The sequence below is a fragment of the Artemia franciscana genome, chromosome 3 (assembly GCF_032884065.1).
Source record: "Artemia franciscana chromosome 3, ASM3288406v1, whole genome shotgun sequence".
NCBI classification, from domain to species: Eukaryota; Metazoa; Arthropoda; class Branchiopoda; order Anostraca; family Artemiidae; genus Artemia; species Artemia franciscana.
This window is the reverse complement of record NC_088865.1, coordinates 33,728,640-33,753,576: the sequence shown is the minus strand read 5'-3', so window position 1 is coordinate 33,753,576 and position 24,937 is coordinate 33,728,640. Positions and strand designations below refer to the sequence as shown.

At 36.2% G+C, this 24,937-nt stretch overlaps 1 protein-coding gene across 1 annotated transcript in view; it reads right to left on the bottom strand.

The window, feature by feature from the left end:
• The window catches only part of LOC136025200 (programmed cell death protein 4-like), a 51,515-nt gene that overhangs the window by 2,980 nt on the left and 23,598 nt on the right, over positions 1 to 24,937 (bottom strand). The window contains exons 6-9 of the mRNA XM_065701000.1: positions 24,678 to 24,837; positions 21,405 to 21,627; positions 19,077 to 19,187; positions 10,207 to 10,346 (exon numbers count right to left, since the gene is read on the bottom strand). Of these exons, the coding sequence (XP_065557072.1) occupies positions 10,207 to 10,346; positions 19,077 to 19,187; positions 21,405 to 21,627; positions 24,678 to 24,837 (634 nt within the window). The remainder of the gene's footprint in view (positions 1 to 10,206; positions 10,347 to 19,076; positions 19,188 to 21,404; positions 21,628 to 24,677; positions 24,838 to 24,937) is intronic.

Genomic DNA, 24,937 nt, shown 5'->3' with positions numbered 1-24,937 from the left:
TAAAATAATACTTATTTCTAAACTAAAATACAAACAATTATTGCAAAAGTTTCACAAAGAAAAAACAACAACAAACAAACAAACTCGGTGCATCGACTCATGCTCGTAGACGGATAAGAGTCCACAATAGGACAAAATGCAAAAAAAAGAAAAAAAGAAGCCAAGATACAAAATATACATTATTTTAATCTATGTTTTACTTTATTTTAAGATAATATTTAACATAATAAACAAATATTTAGGAATTGCGGCATTTCAAGTTCAGTAAGGAAAGGGCATAAAACTATTTTCCCACAAAACAAGAGCTAAGAACTCATATGGCACTTGTGACGAGGCGAGAAGAGCTAAGAGCCAAGAGATCATATGGTATGAGCTCTAACAAAATTCTATGAATCAATAGATTGATTTAAAAAGGAAAATAAGAGGCTTAATGCCGGTCAAGATTTAAAATAAGAGCTCTGAGTCACAAAGTCCTTCTAAATATCAAAATTCATTAAGATCCGATCACCCACTCGTAAGTTATAAATACCTAATTTTTTCTAATTTTTCCTCTCCCTTTTGCCCCCCAGATGGTCGAATCTGGGAAAACGACTTTATCAAGTCAAATTGTGCAGCTCCCTGACACGCCTACCAATTTTCATCGCCCTAGCACGTCCAGAAGCACCGAACTCGCCAAATCACTGAACCCCTCCCCCCAACTCCCCCAAAGAGAGCGAATCCAGTACGATTATGTCAATCACGTATCAAGGACATTTGTTTATTCTATCCACCAAGCTTCATCCCGATTCCTCCACTCCAAGTGTTTTTCCAAGATTTCCCCCTCCAACTCCCCCCAATGTCAAAAGATCTGGTCGGGATTTGAAATAAGAGCTCTGAGACATGAATTCCTTCTAAAAATCAAATTTCATTACGATCCGATCATCTATTCGTAAGATAAAAATACCCCAATTTTCATGTTTTCCAAGAATTCCGGTTTCCCCCTCCAACTCCCCCGAATGTCATAGGATCTGGTCGGAATTTGAAATTGAACTTTAAAGCACAAGATCCTTCTAAATATCAAATTTCATTAAGATCTGGTCACCCTTTCGTAAGTTACAAATACCTCAATTTTCAAAATTACCCCCCCCCCCCCAATTCCACCAAAGAGAGCAGATCCGGTCCAGTTATGTCAGTCACGTATCTTAGACAGGTTCCTAGTTATGAGGTCCTTCTAAATATGAAGTTTCATGAAGATCCGATCATTCCTTCGTAAGTTAAAAATATGTCATTTTTTCTTATTTTTCAGAATTCCCCCCCCCTCCCCAATTGAGCGGATCCGTTCCAATTATTTAAATCACGTATGCAAGACTTCTGCTTATTTTTCCAACCAAGTTTCATCCCAATCCCTCCAATCTAAGCATTTTCCATCATTTTAGGTTTCCCCACCCCAAACTTCCCCCAATGTCACCAGATCCGGTCAGGATTTAAAATAAGAGCTTTGAGACACGATATCCTTCTAAATATCAAATTTCATGGAGATCCAATCACCCGTTCGTAAGTTAAAAATACCTCATTTTTTCTAATTTTTCAGAATTAACCCCCCCCCCCCCCAACTACCCCAAAGAGAGCGGATCCGTTCTGGTTATGTCAATCATGTATCTAGGACTCGTGTTTTGTTCCCCACCAAGTTTCATCACGATCCCTCCACTCTAAGTGTTTTCCAAGTTTTAGGTTTCCCCCTCCCAACTCCCCCCCCAATGTCACTAGATCCGGTTGGGCTTAAAATAAGAGCTCTGAGCCACGATATCCTACTAAATATCAAATTTCATTGAGATCCGATCACCCGTTCATAAGTTAAAAATACCTCATTTTTTTTTAATTTTTCAGAAATACCCCCCAACTACCCCAAAGAGAGCGGATTCGTTCCGTTTATGTCAATCATCTATCTAGGAATTGTGTTTATTTTTCCCACCATGTTTCATCCCGATCCCTCCGCTCTAAGTGTTTTCCAAGATTTAGGTTTCCCCCTCCCAACTCCCCGCCCCCGTCACCACATCCGGTCGGGATTTAAAATAAGAGCTCTAAGACACGATATCCTTCTAAACATCAAATTTCATTGAGATCCGATAACAGGTTCGTAATTTGAAAATACCTCATTTTTTCTAATATTTAAGAATTACTCCCCCCCCAACTACCCCAAAGAGAGCGAATCAGTTCCGATTATGTCAAACATGTATCTGGGACTTGCGCTTATTTTTCCCATCAAGTTTCATCCCGATCCCTCCACTCTAAGTGTTTTCCAAGATTTTAGGTTTCCCCCCTCCAACTCCCCCCAATGTCATTAGATCCGGTGGGATTTAAAAAAAGAGCTCTGAGACACAATATCATTCCAAACATCAAATTTCATTAATATCCAATCACCCGCTCATAAGTTAAAAATACTTCATTTTTTCTATTTTTTCCGAATTAACCGACCCCCACTCCCCCCCGGATGATCAAATCGGGAAAACGACTATTTCTAATTTAATCTGATCCGGTCCCTGATGCGCTTGCCAAATTTCATCGTCCTAGCTTACCTGGAAGTGCCTAAAGTACCAAAACCGGGACTTTAGGTTTCCCCCCTCCAACTCCCCCCAATGTCATCAGATCCGGTCGGTATTTAAAATAAGAGCTTTGAGACACAATATCATTCCAAACATCAAATTTCATTAAGATCCAATCACCCGCTCATAAGTTAAAAATACTTCATTTTTTCTATTTTTTGCGAATTAACCGGCCCCCCACTCCCCCCCAGATGGTCAAATCGGGAAAACGACTATTTCTAATTTAATCTGATCCGGTCCCTGATACGCTTGCCAAGTTTAATCGTCCTAGCTTACCTGGAAGTGCCTAAAGTAGCAAAACCGGGACCGACAGACAGACAGACAGACCGACAGAATTGGCGATTGCTATATGTCACTTGGTTAATACCAAGTGCCATAATAAAAACGACAAAAATACGTCATTGTACGCAGTCCAATCAAACTTGAAGAAGAAGGCAAAAAAGAGGGAGGAGTATCAGGCACCTCTCTGCACAAACATGAAGAACATAGACTCGGATGATACTCAAAATATAGGACTAGAAAATATTCCAAGACAGAAGACCAAGGAACACAATGCAAAAACAATGAAATGAAATTTGACAGAAACATATTTTAAAATTCAACATCTTCATTAAATCTTTTTAACAGTTGGTACTTAGCATTTCCTCAAAACAAAAAAAAAAAAAAAATTCTCGTCAGATCAGTTCCTCCTCAGCTTTTGACTTGGCAGTTTAGTAGCTCGCTCTCGTATTTATATTCATTATAGAAATTGAGCAAAGAGTCAAATGCTATGAAGAAAGGCTATGAGTACAAGACAAAAAAATTATTTCTTTATCTATTTAAATATGTGTGCCAGCGTATTCACTTCTTCGACTCACCGTACCTAATAAGGAGTCACTATAATGCAAGAACAACAGACCCAAGAAGGAATAGCTTTTTAGGGATTACCCACACAAAAACAACTCAAGATAGATGCCTAGGATTAAAAGCGCAAAAAAGAAGACGAAGGTATTAGGAAAACAATAGTTTCAGACGGAGATCAAAACAAAATAATAAGAGAAAAGATATTTAGAATATAGTATTTAAACTTTCGCATAATATAAATTCCAAGAAGTCTGAGTTAATGCGGAATTCTGAGTTTAAGTGAATATATATATATATATATATATATATATATATATATATATATATATATATATATATATATATATATATATATATATATATATATATATATATATATATTCAAAATAAAGAATATATATTCAATATATTTTTTGAATATATCTATATATATTATTCAATATATATATATATATATATATATATATATATATATATATATATATATAATAAAAAAAAAGTTTTTCGGGAGGAAAATTTTCTCTGGGGGAATTTTCAGTGGTGGGTTGTCCCCCTCTTAAATACTTCGTTCTTTACACTAAAATATGACTTTGCATCCCAATCCTTTACGAGCATCAAGTGAAAGACAAGATTTGTTAAATTAAAATAAGATAGCTTTTTAAACATTCTAAATAACATTAGCATAAAGATCAGGGTATTGTTGAGGGGTATCCTCCTCATATACGTAATAATTTCATTTCATTTAAGATTTAATGTTGATCCTTACTTTTAGTTGAAAAAAATCTGCTTTATTTTTTGTTAAATCACTCAAAGGCACAAACAATTCTCTGGGAAAAACATTGAAATATCGGTGATTTTGAGTAGCCAAAAATAGTCTGAGGTTTGTTTCTTTATCCCGAGGCTGGGTCCGTTAAATTTCAAATCCAGATTTTTGTGGTAAGCATTTATGTCATCGAAGCTTGTTTTTATATTATCCAATGTTTAAAAAAATAGTGCAAAATACTCTTTAATTATAATTTTTGTTATTGAACTTCGACAAAGCGAAGAGTTCATTAATTCGAGCAAAAAAAAAAAAAAAAAAAAAAAAAAAAAAAAAAAAAAAAAAAAAAAAAAAGATCGAAGATATATATGTATATTATTGACACGGTTAGTCGAATCTTAGGGTCCTACCTAAATTCACGATGATACTATGTGCTCTGTCCATGCTTCAGCCGGAAGTATCGCACAACCATCAGTTTTCAGCTCAATTGAAATGCTTACCCTTTCAAAATTTCAGAAATGGCATTGATGTGCTTTATTACAGGCCACTGTTTTTACTGGTGGCATTTGGGTTGCTCCTGCTACTATTACTAACAAGTCACTGCAGCACCAGGCCGCCTAAGCCAACACAGCTGCGCACTTTACTCCTCCACCACCTCAATCCATTCAAAGCCTCTCTCTTTGCACCCTCCCAAGAAGTTCTGATTTCCTTTGAATCGTTTCTTACGACCTCTTCCGACTCCAATCGGGGACTGTTTGGTTTTAATCTGGCCCAAGATAATCCCCCACCAGTCATAGGGATTTGGGTTAGTACTAAGCATCGGCACTGTTTCTGTTTTTGAGAAAAACAGAAACAGAAAAAAACAGTTAGAAAAAAAACAGAACAGAAACAGAAACAGGTCAAACAAAAACAGGTGACCTGTTTCTGTAATCTATTCTGTTTTTCGAAAAAACAGAAAACAGCTGTTTTTAAAAAAAAACAGCTGTTTTAACAGCTGTTTTTCCTGTTTTTTCCTTACTTCTTCTATTTCTAATAGGAAAGAAAACATCTTCTTGTTAAATCCTTGTAGTCACATACAAAAGATGAGCAACTTCGTGTAATTCAACACACTAGCGTATTTTTAGGGGGGGGGGGGGCGAAATTTGTCATAAAATGTGTCCAATCGGGTGATACCAACGCTATATTCCTTTCAAGCTTAAATGTAATTTATAATTGACAATTTACCCTAGTTGCTCTTAGACCGTTGCTTTAGCAGTAAACCATTGCTCAAAGCATATACCAACACTATATTCACCGCTTAAAGCACGGATGCTTTCAAGCCGAGGCTACTTAGACCGCTGCTTGCTAATATATACCAGACAGACACAGAGTCATCCCATCTAGCTTATGTCCACCGCTTAAGTTAGAGGCTATTTAAACCGTCGCTATAGCGGTAACCCTTTGCTCTAAGCAAATACCAACGCTCTATAACGCTCTATGGTTAGACCATTGCTCAAGTGGTAATAACCCTCCGCTACACACATACCAAGGTGTCTAGGTTCACCGCTTAAAGTACGGATGCCTTCAAGCCGTGGCTTGTTGGACCGCTGTTCTAGCGGTAACCCATTGCTCTAAGTAAATACCAACGCTATATTCCTCTTTTATATGGGATTTCATTGAGCCCATGTTTGCTGCTTAAAGCACGAATCCTTAAAGCCGTCAATGGTTAGACCGTTGCTCAAGCGGTAATAGCCATCCGCTACACATATACCAACAGTAGAGACATTGTCATATGGGGTTCCCATCTAGCCCATGTCCACTGTATAGCGTTCAAGCTTCTCTCTCTTTCTCTATCTCTCTCTTTCGCTCAGATTTACCCCGCCGTGAATTAGCATGAGAGGTTGACTATAGTTGAGCATTGTGGAGTGACATGCATGAGAGGAAAATTTTCAAGTAGTCAACCCGTAGTCAACGGGTTGACTCTATTTTGGCATTGTCAAGGGACATGCATGCACGGAGAGGTGTAGCATAAATGGGAGACAGTCACAACGGCAATCAAAGGGGTAAAATTAACCTTGACTGGGTTGCCCACTTAATTGGACAATCTGTCTTAGCTTTTTTCTACAATTGGCCATGACTGACTTTTCCCACAACTATTCCCTTTTTGTTTAAATTCAAAAATCAACGGTATCATGGTATCATGCCCGCTAGATGTGCGTTTCGGTACGGTAGGTACAGGTAGGTATCATGTGTTTCAGTATCATGCCCGCTAGATAGCGCGGCATTTGAAAAAAAAAACAGAAAAAAAAAGAAAAGAAAACAGATAAAAAACAAGAGCTAAGAGCTCATATGGCACTTGTGACGAGGTCGGAAGAGCCGAGAGCTCATATGGTACGAGGTCGGAAGAGCCAAGAGCTCATTTGGACGAGGTCGGAAGAGCCAAGAGCCAAGAGCTCATTTGGCACTTGTGAGAAGGTCAGAACCTAAAGTTAAACTTTATAGCACAAGATCCTTCTAAATATCAAATTTCATTAAGATCTGGTCACCCTTTCGTAAGTTACAAATACCTCAATTTTCAAAATTACCTCCCCCCTCCCAATTCCACCAAAGAGAGCAGATCCGGTCCAGTTATGTCAGTCACGTATCTTAGACAGGTTTCTATTCTTCCCATCCAGTTTCATCCTGATCTCACCGCTTTAAGTATTTTCTAAGATTTCCGGTCCCCCCAACTGCCCCCCCCCAATTACGTTTGATCCGGTTGAGATTTAAAATAAGATATCAGAGTTACGAGGTCCTTCTAAATATGAAGTTTCATGAAGATCCGATCACTCCTTCGTAAGTTAAAAATACGTTATTTTTCTTATTTTTCAGAATTACCCCCCCCCCCCCGCAATTGAGCGGATCCGTTCCAATTATGTAAATTACGTATGCAAGACTTTTGCTTATTTTTCCAACCAAGTTTCATCCCAATCCTTCCAATCTAAGGGTTTCCCATCATTTTAGGTCTCCCCACCCCAAACTTCCCCCAATGTCACCAGATCCGGTCAGGATTTAAAATAAGAGCTTTGAGCCACGATATCCTTCTAAAAATCAAATTTCATGGAGATCCAATCACCCATTCGTAAGTTAAAAATACCTCATTTTTTCTAATTTTTCAGAATTAACCCCCCCCCCCCCAAATACCCAAAAGAGAGCGGATCCGTTCCGTTTATGTCAATCATCTATCTAGGACTTGTGTTTATTTTTCCCACCATGTTTCATCCCGATCCCTCCACTCTAAGTGTTTTCCAAGTTTTAGGTTTCCCCCTCCCAACTCCCCGCCCCCATCACCAGATCCGGTCGGGATTTAAAATAAGAGCTCTAAGACACGATATCCTTCTAAACATCAAATTTCATTGAGATCCGATCACCCGTTCGTAAGTTGAAAATACCTCATTTTTCTAATTTTTAAGACTTACTCCCCCCTCCCAACTACCCCAAAGAGAGCAAATAAGTTCCGATTATGTCAATCATGTATCTGGGACTTGCGCTTATTTTTCCCATCAAGTTTCATCCCGATCCCTCTACTCTAAGTGTTTTCCAAGATTTTAGGTTTCCCCCCTCCAACTCCCCCCAATGTCATCAGACCCAGTCGGGATTTAAAATAAGAGCTCTGAGACACAATATCATTCCAAACATCAAATTTCATTAAGATCCAATCACCCGCTCATAAGTTAAAAATACTTCATTTTTTCTATTTTTCCGAATTAACCGGCCCCTTCTCCCCCCCCAGATGGTCAAATCGGGAAAACGACTATTTCTAATTTAATCTGGTCCGGTCCCTGATACGCTTGCCAAATTTCATCGTCCTAGCTTACCTGGAAGTGCCTAAAGTAGCAAAACCGGGACTTTAGGTTTTCCCCCTCCAACTCCCCCCAATGTCATCAGATCCGGTCGGGATTAAAAATAAGAGCTCTAAGACACAATATCATTCCAAACATCAAATTTCATTAAGATCCAAATACCCGCTGATAAGTTAAAAATACTTCATTTTTTCTATTTTTTGCGAATTAACCGGGCCCCCACTCCCCCCCAGATGGTCAAATCGGGAAAACGACTATTTCTAATTTAATCTGGTCCGGTCCCTGATACGCTTGCCAAATTTCATCGTCCTAGCTTACCTGGAAGTGCCTAAAGTAGCAAAACCGGGACCGACAGACCGACAGACAGACCGACAGACCGACAGACAGACCGACAGAATTGGCGACTGCTATATGTCACTTGGTTAATACCAAGTGCCATAAAAAACAGAAACGGAAAAAAACAGATGAAAAAAAAACAGAACAGAAACAGAAACAGGTAAAACAAAAACAGGTAGCCTGTTTCTGTTTTCTGTTCTGTTTTTTGTAAAAACAGAAACAGAAACAGGCAGAAACAGGCAAGAAAAAACAGAAACAGAAACAGAAAACAGAAACAGTGCCGATGCATAGTTAGTACACGTACACTTGTCTGAGGCCCATATACACGGCCACAAAGACACAAACGCAAGACAAAACGGTTGCTGGAATAAAAAACAACAAAAAACAAGTTGTTTCCTGACAATCATTAGTCTTTTAACTCAGTGTTATCTGCACGATATCTTCAAACATACATCAAATCAACCAATCATCCACTCAGTATAGTTCAGTCTTGGCCTTGCATGGACTTTTAAAACAGATTGACCCACAAACTTATTTTCCAAACAATGGATTGTTCTGACAAAGATCAAACACATTTACAGAAAAGGAATAAATTTGACACTGAATACCATTTGACTACAAATAAGTCAAAGGGCGGTGATAATTAATGCGATCGATAGTGTTGAATCCAAACTATTTTTGTCAAAGACAGCATATTTGACGCTTATCCAAAGGAAAATATGCAGTCCTAAAGGATAAAGGAAAGAAAAAAGGAGATACACCGCTGCATCCAACGCGAAAAAGTAATTTTGAAAAAGGAAAACATGCACTTCTAAAGGATTAAGGAAAGAAAAAAAGGAGACATGCTTGGGAGAACTGAATATGCTTGACTCAAGTTCGGGATTGTAGAGTAACATGAGAGGTGTAGCATAAGTGGGAGATGGTACCGTCGGCAATGAGGGAGGAATTAATGCTAGGTTTTTCTTCTCACTCAATTGGACTATCTGTCATGGCTTTTTCTACAATTAGTCATGACTTGATGCCCACAACTATTCCATTTTAATTCAAAAATCAACGGACTTTTTCAGGTGTATCCAACGTGAAAAAGGAATTTTAAAAAAGGAAAATATGCATTCCTAAAGGATAAAGGAAAAAAAAAAAAGGAGAAACATCGCTGCATCCAACGTGAAGAGTGATTTTCCTTGTTGCTCAAGACTGTAACTCTCCTAAATGCGGTTTTCGACTATGGTATTTCCAATGGTGCATTTTCCGCTTCCATGCGACATTTTTTTGGCACGAACTTTTATCATTAAAATTAATAAAAACAATAGTTACCATTCCCGAATAAGTTTCAATGACGATTCTTCCTTACTTGACAGGCTTTTTTTAACGTGGTTTTAAAGTTGCGCTTACTATCGGCTAGAGTTTGTAGTTTACCAGGTTGCCCTACGAGACCATGTGGTAAAAATAAAGATATTTGGAGAGGAGCCTAAAATGGCAGGAGATCCATATTGTACATGTCCTCCAATGAAAGTAAAGCATAAACAACACTGGTAGATTACCAAATAAGTTCAAAGCAATATTAAATGTGGTTATCAGATCATTTAATTGCGAAAATGTACCTTTTCAGAATTCTTGTTCACATTACGCTTTTTTATATATAACGCGTTATGCTTACACATTTTCATATTTTTTATGCATTTTAGGCAAAAAGATAGCATTATTCATTACGTACGACCCCATTGATTGAACCCCTTGCCCCCACACCGGCATTGATAAAAAAAGAAATGCGACAATAGACCGACCAAGGGTTTTCCAAAAACATGTTCCAGTGGTGAATTTTGGGCTTTTTAATAAATTTTAAGGACAAGGTAAAGAAGCTTACCGAACAGGGATTTTCCCAAGTAATTCCTCTTGAACAACTCCAGCTTTCTTGCACTTCTGCGCAAAATGCTCAAGCAAATGAGTAACATTAGGGATATCAATTATAATATCATCAATCTCATCAAGAACGCGTTGGAAACCCTATAAGAGAAAAGTGTTAATGACCCTGCTAATTCGAGTTGTTTTGGTTGCAGAAAAACATACGCGCGTTCATTTTATTTATTAGCCCAAAACTACATTTCTAGAGTGTAATTTAGTTACAGCACTTTAAGATTTAATACACTATTTAATTCTCATTTTTATACCAGTTTTTCAAAATATCCAAGCAAATATGCTAATGGAATCATTGTTGTATATGTTTCAGTTGTCTTCAAAGCAAGGCTTAGTTTTTTCTTCATTATGGAGATTTCCTGATTTGGCAGCCAAACTATAAAAAGCTACAATCACCTAGATTCATATAGCCTGAAAATGTATTTCCGAAAATTGTTTAGATAAAGAGAGAAACCGAATTTTTGAGACGCCATTTTGACTCTAAAATTTCCATTTAAGTTGGAAACCATAGAGGCTACCTCGTTGCAAGCCGTGTTCAACAACTAGCACCAGGATGAGATAAATTGAAGCCTTGATGAGACTTCCTGTAAACAGGAGCTTATTTTCAGTCATTAATTCAGCATGACGAAAGCATCATTCTTGCTCAGCTGAAATATCTTACTGAACTCTACTGAACTACAGTAAACCTCAACAAGCTTTTAAAAATAACGACGAAGACCCCATTGCCTTTCCATTATACATATAGCAGAAGGTAAAGTGAAGAGGAATCATTTTAGAACGGTGAAATTTATAGTAAGTGAATATTTTGGTTTTATATGTAAGAGCTGTCATCAGCAAAAGACATAGATAAAAATAAAATAGATTTACTATAAGATACCTGATAATTCAAACTAAAATCAAAAATTAAAATAGTCTTAACATCATTACTTAGCGTAAGTTCAGCCAAGATTGAATCCTGTCGCTGTCAACAAGCCTACTTAATATGTCAAGATTTATCCCTTTCCATTTCCTAGGAAAAGGAAAAATTTAAGGCTAATAACAGAGGTGACCAGAGTAAAAGGGATCTGACCCCACACCAACAAAATTTTTGACAGACTCGTAAAAACGTACGAAAAGTGCATATAAACACATTTTTTGATGTATTTAACGTTTTTTAAGATTTATCTAAGATAACCTGAGACTGCTTTTAAGCATATTGGATTTCGGCTCAAATTTGTTCCTGAAAACGACAAACGATTGATTTTCTATTCTGTAAAGAGACTGCCAGACACTGCTCTATTAGTGGTAGTTTTTATTCCCTACTCTGCACTAGTAGTTTTTATTCCCTATGTTTGTATGTTAAATCGCTGAGGGTACAACTCTTGTAAGTTTTCTATTCTTTGGGTGGATGCATAGCAATAAACAAAATTATCAGAGTGATTTCTTCAGCAATAAAAAATAAAAACTTGATAAATACTGAGTTAGCTGCAAAAAGACAATATGGACTGGATCTGGAGAAGCGATGAGATAATGATTTATTTACCAGTTATAAAAAAATTGTTATTGAAGTATTTTTTATTGTTCTCACAAATTTCATTGTAATACTTAGGTATTGATAATCTGCTCATAAATGCTTGGGATAACAGAAAGGAATTATATTCAAGCATAAAAATGTGATAAAAATGATAAATCAACGATTTAATTGCTCCTTCTGACAAAAGAGAAAAAACATATCAATAAACAAGGAAATTATTTTCTAAAACCATTTCGCAGCATAATCATAGCCTTGTTTACCGCGAATCAGGAAGATGTCCACACAGAAGTAGGCTTATCGCAGGTTAATAAAGCAGTACTACTACTACTGCTACTACTACTAGTAGGCAGTAGACTTTTACAGTTCGGGAAGGGGGCAGTAGACAAAATTGTTTGCAGTGATTTTTGTTCCTTTTAAGCATGATTTGCATATTCAACTGAAGTTTTACTCGTTTTATGACTTATTTATTCATTTATTTTTGCTTTGTTTACTGCGGACCATGAACATGTCCACACAGAACTAAGCTTATCTTAAGGACGTGCTAATATTCGGAAGAATAAAATTTTTTTGATAATAAACCGCAGTCTTAGGCACCCAATAATTGTTGTATAATTACTAAATTTGAAATTGTCATTTATTATAGTTTTTGACCATCCTGTAACATTTTTATTCTGGATTTTGAATGAGCACGCGAAAAGAGAGAGAAATTAAAGAAAGCAGCGATAAACAGAGATTTATTTAGATAGATGAGATATATTTCGAACAAAAACCAAAATTATTCAATAAATAAAATCATAAATCCCTAAAAAGGCTTTGGGGCCTGTAAAAGAAGGGGATGACGAAATAGACTTTGAACATTGAACTTTTTGAAAATTAAACTATCAATCATTTAAACATAAAAAAATTTTAAACATTTATTCATAAAAAAAGATAGGGAGGGGGGAGAGATTTCATTCGGATATACCAAAACCATACATAAATACCTGCACGCAAATATATATCTATATATATAAAAATAAGTTGTCTGTGTGTGTGTGTCGAGTGACGTCATGTTTGTGTCTCGACTAACGTCATGTTTGTCGACTGACGTCATTATAAGGATTGAGCTGTATGCGTGATGAAGTTGTTTGTCGACTGACGTCATGTTTGTCAACTGATGAAATTACATACCGGGACACCGGGACACAAATAACGACCGGGACACAGGGAATATAAATGACGACCGGGAACCTCAAAGAGAGATTACAGACTGGAACACCCGGACACAATTCACGACCGGGACACAGGGAATATAAATGACGACCGGGACATAGGGACACAACTACAACAGGGACGCCGGGGGCACAGGCGGGATATATAAATGACGACCGGGACACAGGGATTGTTCGAATAGAAATTACAGGTCGGGACACAAATGACGACCGGGACACCGGGACACAGGGAATATAAATGACGACCGGGACACTCAAAGAGTAATTACAAACTGGGATACCGGGACACAAATGACGACCGGGACACAGGGAATATAAATGACGACCGGGACACAGGGACACATCATTAGAATAATGAGGTATAGATCTGAATACGGATTGTTTTTCCCATGGACAATTATACGTTGCATGTTCAAGAGTCAGTAAACCTGACAATCTATTTATATGCACAGACAATGGGACAGCGAAGAATGTTGTATATTCGCATGTTTTACGTAGTTAAAAACATATATATATATATATATATATATATATATATATATATATATATATATATATATATATATATATATATATCTCTATTCACAGGTGGGACACAGGGACACAACTATAATGGCGCGTAACTAATATGGCGCGTAACGACTTACGCGCGCGGGAGGGTTTGGGGGGCGCGAAGCGCCCCACCAACTAGATGTTGGGGTGGCGCTAAGCGCCACCCCAACAGCTTGTATACATATACATCTAAACACCGCCTCTGTATAAACAAATCAAAATGAACCAAATTAAAATCAATGAAAATGCCTAAAAAAAAAAGAAAAGAAAATTTAACAATGAAAAATATATCCAATTTATAATAGAGAAAAAACAATATGATAAGTAAATAAAATTATTTGTGACTATGTATAGATTAGAATCAACCTTGAAAAATAAGCCACCATACGTTTGAAAGTTCGTCTGGTGCTTTATACCACGTGTCTTGGTATATTGGTTATGAACAGGCTTTCGATTCAGTCCTCTGTATGGAAGACAATATAAGTATGCTAAACTACTTAGCACATTCTATGAAAAGAAACAAGCATAAAGGGATATTAAGTGTAAATGCAGATTACATGCTTAGCGGATGGTCTCCAGCAGAGCCTGATCCTAAAGTGGTTGATTCAATTCTTCTTCCGGTTGAATTATTCTGATGAATTTTGTTTTGTATAAAAACAAGAGGAAGTTATCAGCGTAGGTTTACAAGGAGACGATAGACTATGCTCAACTTGAAGTGTGCCGGCCATCTTGGATTATGTGGAACCAATGAAGGAAAGTGCAAGAGCATAATTGCTAGCTAGAAATCTACCCCCTTGCTGCGTGGCACTAATTTAGGGACATACAGGACCGGATTTAAAGCTTTGAAGCTTCTAGGCCCAAGTGGTTTTGCCGCTACTTTTTTTTACCAAATTTTCGGGGATATAACCAAAAATTTGATGAAAGTCGTAGCAATGAACAGAACACAACTGATGAGCCAAAAGTAATAAAAGAGAGAGGTGATACGGACTTCTCACTGCCATTCTTAGGAGACATCTAATGGTTTGTAAGTGGCCACGGAATTCCTGTGTTGTTTCAAAATCACTTTTCTGGGAATCAACAGCACGGCGGCGGATTACCTGGCACTTTGACGATAAATCACATAGGTCCAGTTTTTGTTAAGAGAAAAAACACTCAGTGATAATTTATTGCGCCCCCCTGGCATTATACGCCCCTAAACCACAACCTAGTGTGCCTATTGGTAAATCTGGGCCTGGGGATATGCAGGAAAAATTCCAAAGACCGTAATCAAAAATCGGTCTTTTCACAGTAAACTACGTCTTTGACGGCACCAGGAGATCATCTATTATTGTAAATAGCTGCGTTTTCAAGCCCCCCATCTTTATCCCAATTTACATTCAATATGTATGAGCAAAATCGCGACTAAAAATGACAGGCCCACAATGTGGGGTTTTGCCATTGTAACTGGACAAAAATCAATTTTATAGTAATAAACATGTTTCATGATATTTTTTATGAACGAATATCTAGCCTGCTTTAACCTTGTTTTGACCTCAGTGACTAATAAATAAGCTCAATGGATCCTGGAATAATTTTATTTTTGCAGAATTTTAAACAGTACGGCCTGTAAATGTTTTTGTGTCTTCTAGGAAAGAGTGTATCTTGAAACTAGTATAAGATATCTTTAAAGTAAATATGAATATTGCATAAAAATGTATATTGATTACTATCATGAACAGCTTCTGTAAAATAGTTCAGTTCTTTGGCTATACTTTCCTTGCTTGTGTGTGTGCATATATTTCAACAGGAAAGCTACACGGGCCATGATTCAAAACATAATAAACAGAGAAAACAAATAAAATATTCATAAAATAAAATGCAGAATCACCATTACCAAAAGAAAATATAATAAGACCAACGAAATACAGTTTTCCAACCATGAATTTCGTCAGTCCGTAATATATTTTATTGGGGATCATCTTAACTTTGTTAACTTTATTTTGACCTCCAGGATCAATTAATGAGCTCAACGGTACTGATTGAAGCTCAACGGTACTGAATGAGCTCAACGGTACTGACTGAATTAAAGATACACTCATTAAAGAGTGTATCTTGAAATTGGTACGCGAAATTTGTTAAGCACAAATAAATATTGCATAGAAACATATTAATGTGATAAATGTGAGTTTCTTCCCTATAACTGTACTACTGCTACTCCCCTTCACTGTAATAACTTCAATGTCCCTCTTGTTGATTGTATTCGTTGGCTTGGTACCTCTATTACTAACAATCTTTCGAGCTTACGTCAGCGTACTGTTTGTGATATAAGTAAAAAGATTCAGATTGACTATGCAAAGATTGTTGCAAACAGAGGGAAGTATAATAGACGTGCACTGGCCACACTTTATTCTACTTTCTGTGAACATTCTGTCCTTTATGCTTCAGGACTTTTCCCCCTTCTCAGTAATGGTAATTTAAAAAGAATTCGGACAAATTATTTCAAATTTCTTCTGTATCTAACACCTTGGACAAAAGACCAGACTCTTGTTAGACAGTTTTCAGTTCCTGATATAGCTTTAAAGTTGGAGATTCTTCACAGAAAACTCTCCAGTACAGCTTCTGCGCGCCTATCCCCTCACCACCGTCTTATCCGTTTTTTCGTTGATTATTTCTGTGTATTTGTTTTTCGCTTTGTGTTTTTTTATATTTATTCTTACTCCACCATATTTACTTTATGCATTGTTTGGGTGAAAAATTAAATAAATAAACAAATACACAAATGGATGGCAGTCATACACACCTTCTGTACTCTGGTTTGATTCTTTGCAAGTAAAACGATTCCTATACTGTATACTTATCCACACGAAGTTATCAAAATTACTAACGTCAATGATGCAATTACTCCTCAGGGTTACCATTCTCCAATCACTTCCATATATATCTATCTCGGATAAATTCGCTCTTAATTCTCATAAATCAATACACTAGACTTAAAAGGTTCCAAATCTTATAAATTACCACACATTGGACAAAATACATGTCATCCTGTAATGATGTTTTCTTTTTGGCCCTTGTGTCACAAAATTCCCATGAGTGACCATGACCAAAAACAAATCCAGATTAAATAGACTTTAACAAAACGTTTTTAAGTTTTGATGCATGGCTGTTGAAAACTGTTATTCAACATTTTTTATCTTGATTTTTTATAAACAATCTCACGTTTGCCATATTCTACGTTGCTTTATAGGCTAGGCCCCATTTTACTAATTATGTATTTCAAGCCCAATCAAGTCAGGTCGGAAGACGGTGTTATTTAGATTTATGATCAAGGTTTGTGGGTTGTAATACAGCATTGAACTATTATAGTCCTTACCGGCGGTGCAGATCCCCATTTCATGATGATCCCCCCTCGTCCTTCGGACATCAGACATCGAACCCCTGTCCTTCGGACAAAGGATTTTAAGTCTTACGCGCTAGCCACTCGGCTAGAACTACTTGGCTTCGAGGGTTGATAAAGAAGTGACCTCAAAAATTTCAAAATTTCAGAATGAAAATATATCACTAAAGCTAACTGTATCCAAAAGACTGAATATGGACGAAGAATCTTCATTTAAATATGAACTTTGCTCTTATCCTGCGTCGCTTCTTGATGATTCTGGCACGCTCCAAAAGTCAAATAAACCAGAGCTGGCAAAAGCTATCAAGCGACTTTCAGAAATTGATACTATTGGGGATAAACTTAGTCTAACTTGCACCAACGTATAAGACAGCGGCACTTTGCTTCACAGGATTCACTGGGCGAAGAAAGAAACATATTCGGAGATCATAGACTGGAACCAAGTTTTGGTCAAATATCCAGACACCACTATTGTCTTTGATGGCTACGACATCCCTACTTCGACAAATGATACGACTCACCTTAAGGGAAACCGTGTTACTGGACGGGAAGTACTATTTAGCCCAGAAATGAGACTGACCACCAAAAAAAGAAGGAATTTCTATCGTGTAAAAAACATAAGCCCCGTTTGTCAATATACTTTCTGATTATTTACGAGGCAAAGGTCTAGAATTATCGAGTTAAGCTGATGCTGACTTGTTTATTGTGATCACAAAAGTCGAGTGTTGAAAGACTTGGGACGCTCCAGTTAGAGGTGACGATACTGCTTCATCATTATAATGCTGAGCAACACAAGGTCTACCAGCACAGTGAGCCTAAGGCAACCGCTTCAGGTACAACTTGGGACAACGAAGCCATTGTTAAGAAGATTGGGACAGAAACCTACAAACTACTACCTTTTGTTTACGCAATCCTTGGCTGCGAAACAAATTCTCACTTACATGGACTTGGCAAAGGGATTACGCTTAAACAGCTGAGAGACAACGAACAGTTTAAGGAAAATGCTTAAATGTTTTCTCGAATTAATGCTTCGGAAGAAGAGATTAAAGCAGCCAAAGATGCTGTACTGTCTATATTGTAAAGTGGAAAATCTACTGGCAATCTTGACAGTTACCGGCACCAAGTGTTTCAGCAGAAAGCAGCAACGTCAAAAACTATCGCCCATCCCCATGATCTACCTCATATTTAAGTAGCAGCGAAATTTCGGTGTTTCCGAACCTTTCTTCAAGTACAAGATTAGATTGGGCTTCAGAGACCTTCCCTTGTCCTGAGAATTAGGAATGGAGACTCCAGGACGGCATACTGTAACCTATCCTCACGGATCCTCCAGCATCGAAAAATAAAATTCTCACCGTCCTGAAGTGTGGTTGTAAGGGATCCTGTGATAGTGAGTGATGCAGCTGTCATCGAAATGGCATCGATTGCGACATTGCTTGCAAATCTTGCAAATGAACTAGTTGATCTAGTGCTCAGATCCAAATCGAATACGAAGAAGACATATGATTAACTAAATAAATGTTAGGATTCTCCAATCCTTTTGCAATTTCAAATTATCTGTGACTTTTAGTTCAAATTAAAATCAGTGATTTAGCTAGTTTTGAGAAGTTGCTTATTGGATTCTAAAAGTTTGGGGTGGCCACGTTTATGATGAAGGGTGGGAGTTGATAAATTGACATGATCATGACTTTTTTCTGCATTAGCTGTCCAATTTTTTCTGTCTGAATTCAACTTCATGTAATGCTGTTCTCAGAGCTATATCAACGCTTGATTTAAGGGCAAGAGAGGGGGGGGACTGAACATGAGCGTTCGAAACAAAACAAAGTTCATTTTCTTCATCTATGTACCAGATTTACCTATTACCGAAATTCTACACGCGCAAATAATTTGTTTTAAAAATTCATTATTTTAGAAGAAAAGACGAAAGACGGTTAATTTCGCCTCCTTTCGGCCGATGTTTTATATGTTGCAGACAATGTTTTTTTTTCTGGTTTGAATGGTACCAAAATCAAAACTGGTGCAATTTGTTTGAGGTTAAGCCTTAGTTAGACTGTACTAATATCCTCACTGGATGAGACGTTAAAATGGTTTGATATTTCGGAAAACATATAAACCATTCTTAAATACGGCAGTGTTGATCGGGGTTAAAGAAAGTAAGAAAAACAACTTACTGCTTTCAGCTGATCGTAAGTTAAAGTGCCAGTATCGTACAAATGCTTCAATAGCTGAATAATCAAGTCCTCAACGTTCGCGTTGCAACTATCCAGCACATACATGATTGCCTGCACGAGAAAGTGACACTTAGCAATGTAAGATATTTAGAATACACAATAGAAAAAACAACATAAACGATGAGGGTAATAGCAACCCTAGGCGCACAAAGGACGTATCCGAGCAAGACAAAGGGGATTACGAATGAACAACATTTTTCATTTTTTAGGTTCCCAGTTTCATTTGGGAGGGAAACTTTGGGTTAATATGAAGGATCAACGAGACGTTGCCATCCTTTTCCAGAAGTTTTAGGTCTTTTTTAGAAGGATTCTTTTCAAGTAAAAACTCTTCTAAAACAAAATATATTTGATGCACCGATCAAAAGTCGATTAGAGCAAGAAATATGGACGCTCATAACCCAAGAAAAAGAAAAGAGAGAGAGAAAGAAAAAATCAAGATTTCAGAACGAGACTTCAAGACTGCTTTTGATTTAATGCACTAGTCATCGGGTGAAAACGTTCAGAATTATCTAGTATTTGATCATTTGCTCGAGTATGGAGAATGTGAGCATTTAGAATTAAGTTAGTCAAATTTCCTTCTACACGAAATCCGTCAGTATTTCATAGAATATATTTTTGTACAATACTTATTTTTAAGGATTAGCCTTGTGACACGGCTAAGTAAGTGTTCTGATGCTGAAACCTAGACAAAAATTACAGCGAGAACTAGATCAGACTAGCCTCTGGAAGGCGTGTAAAAAGTGATTTTAGATATATAGATACCTTATTTTACCAAAAAGCAACAACATAACCGCAACTACATTTTACAAAAATCAAAACAACCGGATAAAAGATAAATTCCTGTGGGTGGCTGAATCTTCAAACCTTTTAACATAAAATTATGCAAAAAAATAAAAACGAAAAAACTAAACTATAATTTCTGTAAAATGAATTTTTTTTTGTAAATATTCAAAAATAAAACCTAAAAATGAAGAAAAAACATCATCAGAAAAAGCAAAAAGGAAAAAAAATATATTCTTTGAAATAAAACTTTTTTTCTTAAAATAACCTTTTTTGGGAGAAGGGGGAGGCTAAAGCTTTTATTGCTTCGCTGCTAATCAATTCTATGTTAAAAAGGTTATGTAGCAGCTACAAACCTAGCTAATAGACTTTAATCAGGAGATTTTTAAAGCAGAAATACTGATACCTTATTATTTTCAATAAAACCAGGTGTCACATTTCTTAGTGTTTTTTTCTTTACCTATTTATTTCTTTTAAACTCAGAATTTTGATCGAATGTCTTTGGGGAAAAAAGTGGCGTGGGAGGGGGCCTGTTGCCCTCCAATCTTCTTGGTAACTTAAAAAGGGCATTAGAACTTTTATTCTCCATTCTAATGAGCCCTCAACCGATTTTCTAGGACCACTGGCTCGATACGATAGCCCCTAGGGAAAAAATGAACACGCATCCCTGATCTTTGTCCTGGCAAAAAAATACAAAACCTCACATTTTTGTAGATAGAAGCTTGAAGACCCCTCTGATATGTTGAATCTAATGGTGTAATTATCATTAGGATCGCTTAGCTTTTTGGAAGAGTTTCCCTTCTTTTTCGAAAACCAGTTAAATTTTCTCAGGCTCGTATCTTTTGATGAGTAACATTAAACCTAATTAATTTTACATATTTTGAACCAGCATAAAAAAATCAATTCTTTTGAAGTATCTATTGTTATCAAAATTCTGTTTTTTTAAAGTTTCAGTTGTTAACGTCGAGTCACTCCTTACTTACAACGCTAATTTTCTTTTAGAATATATATGTATATACACAAACACACACACACAGATATATATACATATATATATATATATATATATATATATATATATATATATATATATATATATATATATATATATATATATATATATATATATATATATATATATATATATATATCGTTTTATTCGCACGCTGAAAATTACACTCATTTAGTTCTGTATTTTCCTTGATATTTTTTTATTTTCGTTTTGTCATACGGGTTTTGTCAAATTTCGTTTTGTCAAATGCCTTAAGCATTTGCTAGCAGTAATACCCCTTCATTAGGCGTTTGCCAGTGATCTTTGTAGATGGCTTACTTGGAACGCTCTACAAACTAAGAATATTGTTTTACAGCCTGACAAATGACCTTACTAGTGCAATACCAGAATAAAAAAGATTGTAAGCTGGAAGCAAATGTGAGTCAATTGACACTAACGACAAACATTGTAATAAAAGAACTGTATTTTAGGTTTACCTCATAAACTAGTTCATGATGAAAATGAGGAACTTCAAGATCCTTGAGACATCTCGCTGCTTCTTTTTCATCTCGAGAGGTTACATATTCTTTGAGTATCAAATTCATGGCTTTGATTAATGATCGGACTGGGCGATATCCACCTCCAACGCCCCAAACATTATCCAAACGAACCATACCATGATTCATACTGATCAGGACATCAGCACGCACTAGGGCTTGCCTATAACAATAAAAGGTGAAAACGAAGAAAAACATAACAGAGAAACTATCCATCTTATTATTTTTAACTAGAGAACAATGGACGTAGTGCTGAGGAGAAAATGCAGAAACGATTATAAATAATATACAAGTAAGTTTTCCTTATAAACTGTCTTCTGAATTAAGATTAGGAGTATATTTCAAAACTAAATTACTATTAACAAGCAACCATTTGTTACGATTTCCGTTCCAAGCCAATAAATAACACAAAAATATGAGCAATCAGTGTCATTACAAGTACAGAAAGGACTACAATGTCAGCCCCTGTTATGTATTATTAGCATTTTAAACGCTAAATTTATTGTTATATGTCAATTTTTGGATGATTATTAATAATAATTGAGTTCTGGGCTAGGGGCTTTCTAGCTTTTTCACATTCTGAGTTCTCTAATACAATGGATTTTTTATCACCATTTTTTTAGGAATCTTACATGTGACGATTGATAATTACAGATTTTATTTTATATATATATATATATATATATATATATATATATATATATATATATATATATATATATATATATATATATATATAATTTTTATAGTTAAATTTTATACAACTTTTTATTTTAATATATTTTTTTTTATTCTGGTATTGCACTACTCAGATCATTTATCAGGCTGTAAAACAACATTCTCAATTTGTAGAGAGTTTGTTCAGTTTTTTCCATATTTTAGCCTAATCTACCTCTTTTCAAAACACCTGATAAGGAAAATAGAGAAAATGCAGATATTTCCCAATAAGATATATGAAGTTCAGCTGGGGTAATTCAAGAAGCATTTTGCGACAGCTTTTTCTTGGCAAACAGAAACTAATAGCCAAGTATTCTTAAACTAAGCACGCTCAGTCGAGTGGATCAACCTTTTTCTCCGTATCTTATTTGATTCTCGACAAAACTAAGAAGTTTTTTTCCTAAAACTTTATTCCCCTTTCCTACTCATCTAAATAGTTAGAAAATTGAGCTGTAGATATCAATTGTCACGTGTAAAATGCCTAAAAAAACTTCTTAGCACACAGAATTGTTAAAAAGTTTAAAAACAGATTTTTATTTCCTAAAAACTTTTTTTTTTCAAATATCCTCTAAAATTTAAGAGTTCATTTGATGAGTATAACACCCTGTGTACTACCACGGAGAGCTGTTGAAACCAATATTAAAATAGATCTGCTTTAGATTCATTTTGATCAGCAAAATACAAGTATTGCACGTTTTCTTCTTTCTTGTATTTAAGATTTGGCAGTTTAAAAGTCAATTTGGCAATTAAATAAAACCCAGCAATGTATCTTATTTCTTTGGGGACTTGGTCAAATTGACTTGTGAACGTTTCAAATATTAAGGCTAAAGACCATATAAGGCAATCTGAATTTATTCTTTGTTTATATACACCCCTCTTAATTTTTAATGTGCGTGAGGGACAGTTACGAATCGGTTTTGTTATTGTAATTATAACAGGGGCGTAATTTCTATGGGGCAGGGAAGGGGCAACCACCCCTTCCAGGCCTCGGTTTGCCCCTCCCGCCTCTGACCTTAGTTTACCCCCAAATGAAATTTAGTTTCTTCAAAAATCTTCTCAAAACTAAGATAAGCCTGCATAATTCAAGCATCCACAAAATGACAGTTTCTGTGATGTATATTTACCTTTATGGTACTACATGGCTCATTTTTCATTGATCCCTGTTACTCACTTGATTTAGGAAAATTATACTTTACCCCCCTCCCCCCCACCAGGAATTTGACGAAATTAAGTCACTGAATTATAGATATGCAAGTAAACCATTTTTTTTCTGTTTTTACAGCAATAAACCTTGCCTAGTGTTTTAGAAACCAAAAGGAAACCACAGAGTGCCCGTATCTAAAAAACATACAAGGCTAGCAGTAAAAAAGAAAAGAAAAAAAGACTTTTACTTTGATTCTTTCTAAATGAATTCCCTTCATTAGTCTTTCCTGAACTTGCATAGAGTAATAGTGCTGCCAAGTCTCATCTAATATTAGTTTTATTTTTAGTGTTCATGTTATCTTAACTTGAGTTTTATTTTTATTCTAAGTTTCTGTTTTCCTGACGACGAATATTAGACATATAGCCAAAACTTTAATTTAATTTTCTTATGTAATTCACTGTCTTAAAATTTCCTCAATTTGTTATCATCCGTTTTCTTTGTAAAATTCTTGGGCTGACAGCCGGGGTAAAATACATCCGTAATGACAAAATACAGCCATTTCTAATTTGAAAACACTTGTGTCCAGCTCTTTTCGTGCCGTGACTTATTTCTGGAAGTCAGAATGTAGATTGCGGCATTGTAACCCGATATCTGGCGTATGCTTTTTGCGACACTATCTATATTACAATAAACTCTAGATAGGACTAAGAGCAGTTCCCAAATTATATTGAGGCTCTGTAAAAAAAAACCCTTCATTTTCAAGATAAACAAACTAAATTATCACTCTGCTAGCCAGCCAACCATGTTTTCTTATTTTGTAAGGTGGCGAGTCTGATATGGTATCAGAGCCAGAACTAGCCAAGTTTTCTTATTTTGTAAGGCGGCGAGTCTGATATAGTATCATAGCCAGAGCCAGAGCCAGCCAAGTTTTCTTGTTTTGTAAGGTGGCGAGTCTGATACAGTATCAGAGCCAGAGCCAGCCAAGTTTTCTTGTTTTGTAAGGTGGCGGGTCTGATATAGTATCAGAGCCAGAACCAGCCAAGTTTTCTTATTTTGTAAGGCGGCGAGTCTGATACAGTATCATAGCCAGAGCCTGAGCCAGCCAAGTTTTCTTGTTTTGTAAGGTGGCAAGTCTGATATAGTATCAAAGCCAGAGCCGGCCAAGTTTTCTTATTTTGTAAGGCCGCGAGTCTGATATAGTATCAGAGCCAGAGCCATCCAAGTTTTCTTGTTTTGTAAGGTGGCGAGTAAGATATAGTATCAGACTCAACAAATATAAATATAATAAATAAATATAAATATAAAAAAACAAATAAACAAATAAAAAATCAGAAAAAAAACATGTGATTTACTTGGCAAGAGGACATTTAACTTTTCCCTCGTAGTTACGAATAAAGCGGGGGTATAAACAGTCATCGGCGATAAAACGACCAATAAAATTCCCAAGGATCACTGGGGCTTCGGGAAAATCCAACACCAAATCAGGTAAATTTGATAACAGCTGATCCAACCCTAAAAAAAAATATTTTAAGCAAGTTGAACCTTCCTCTAGCTTGAGATATACACAAATCTATTTTGATTAATGACTAATAGGCTTCGCTAATACAATTTC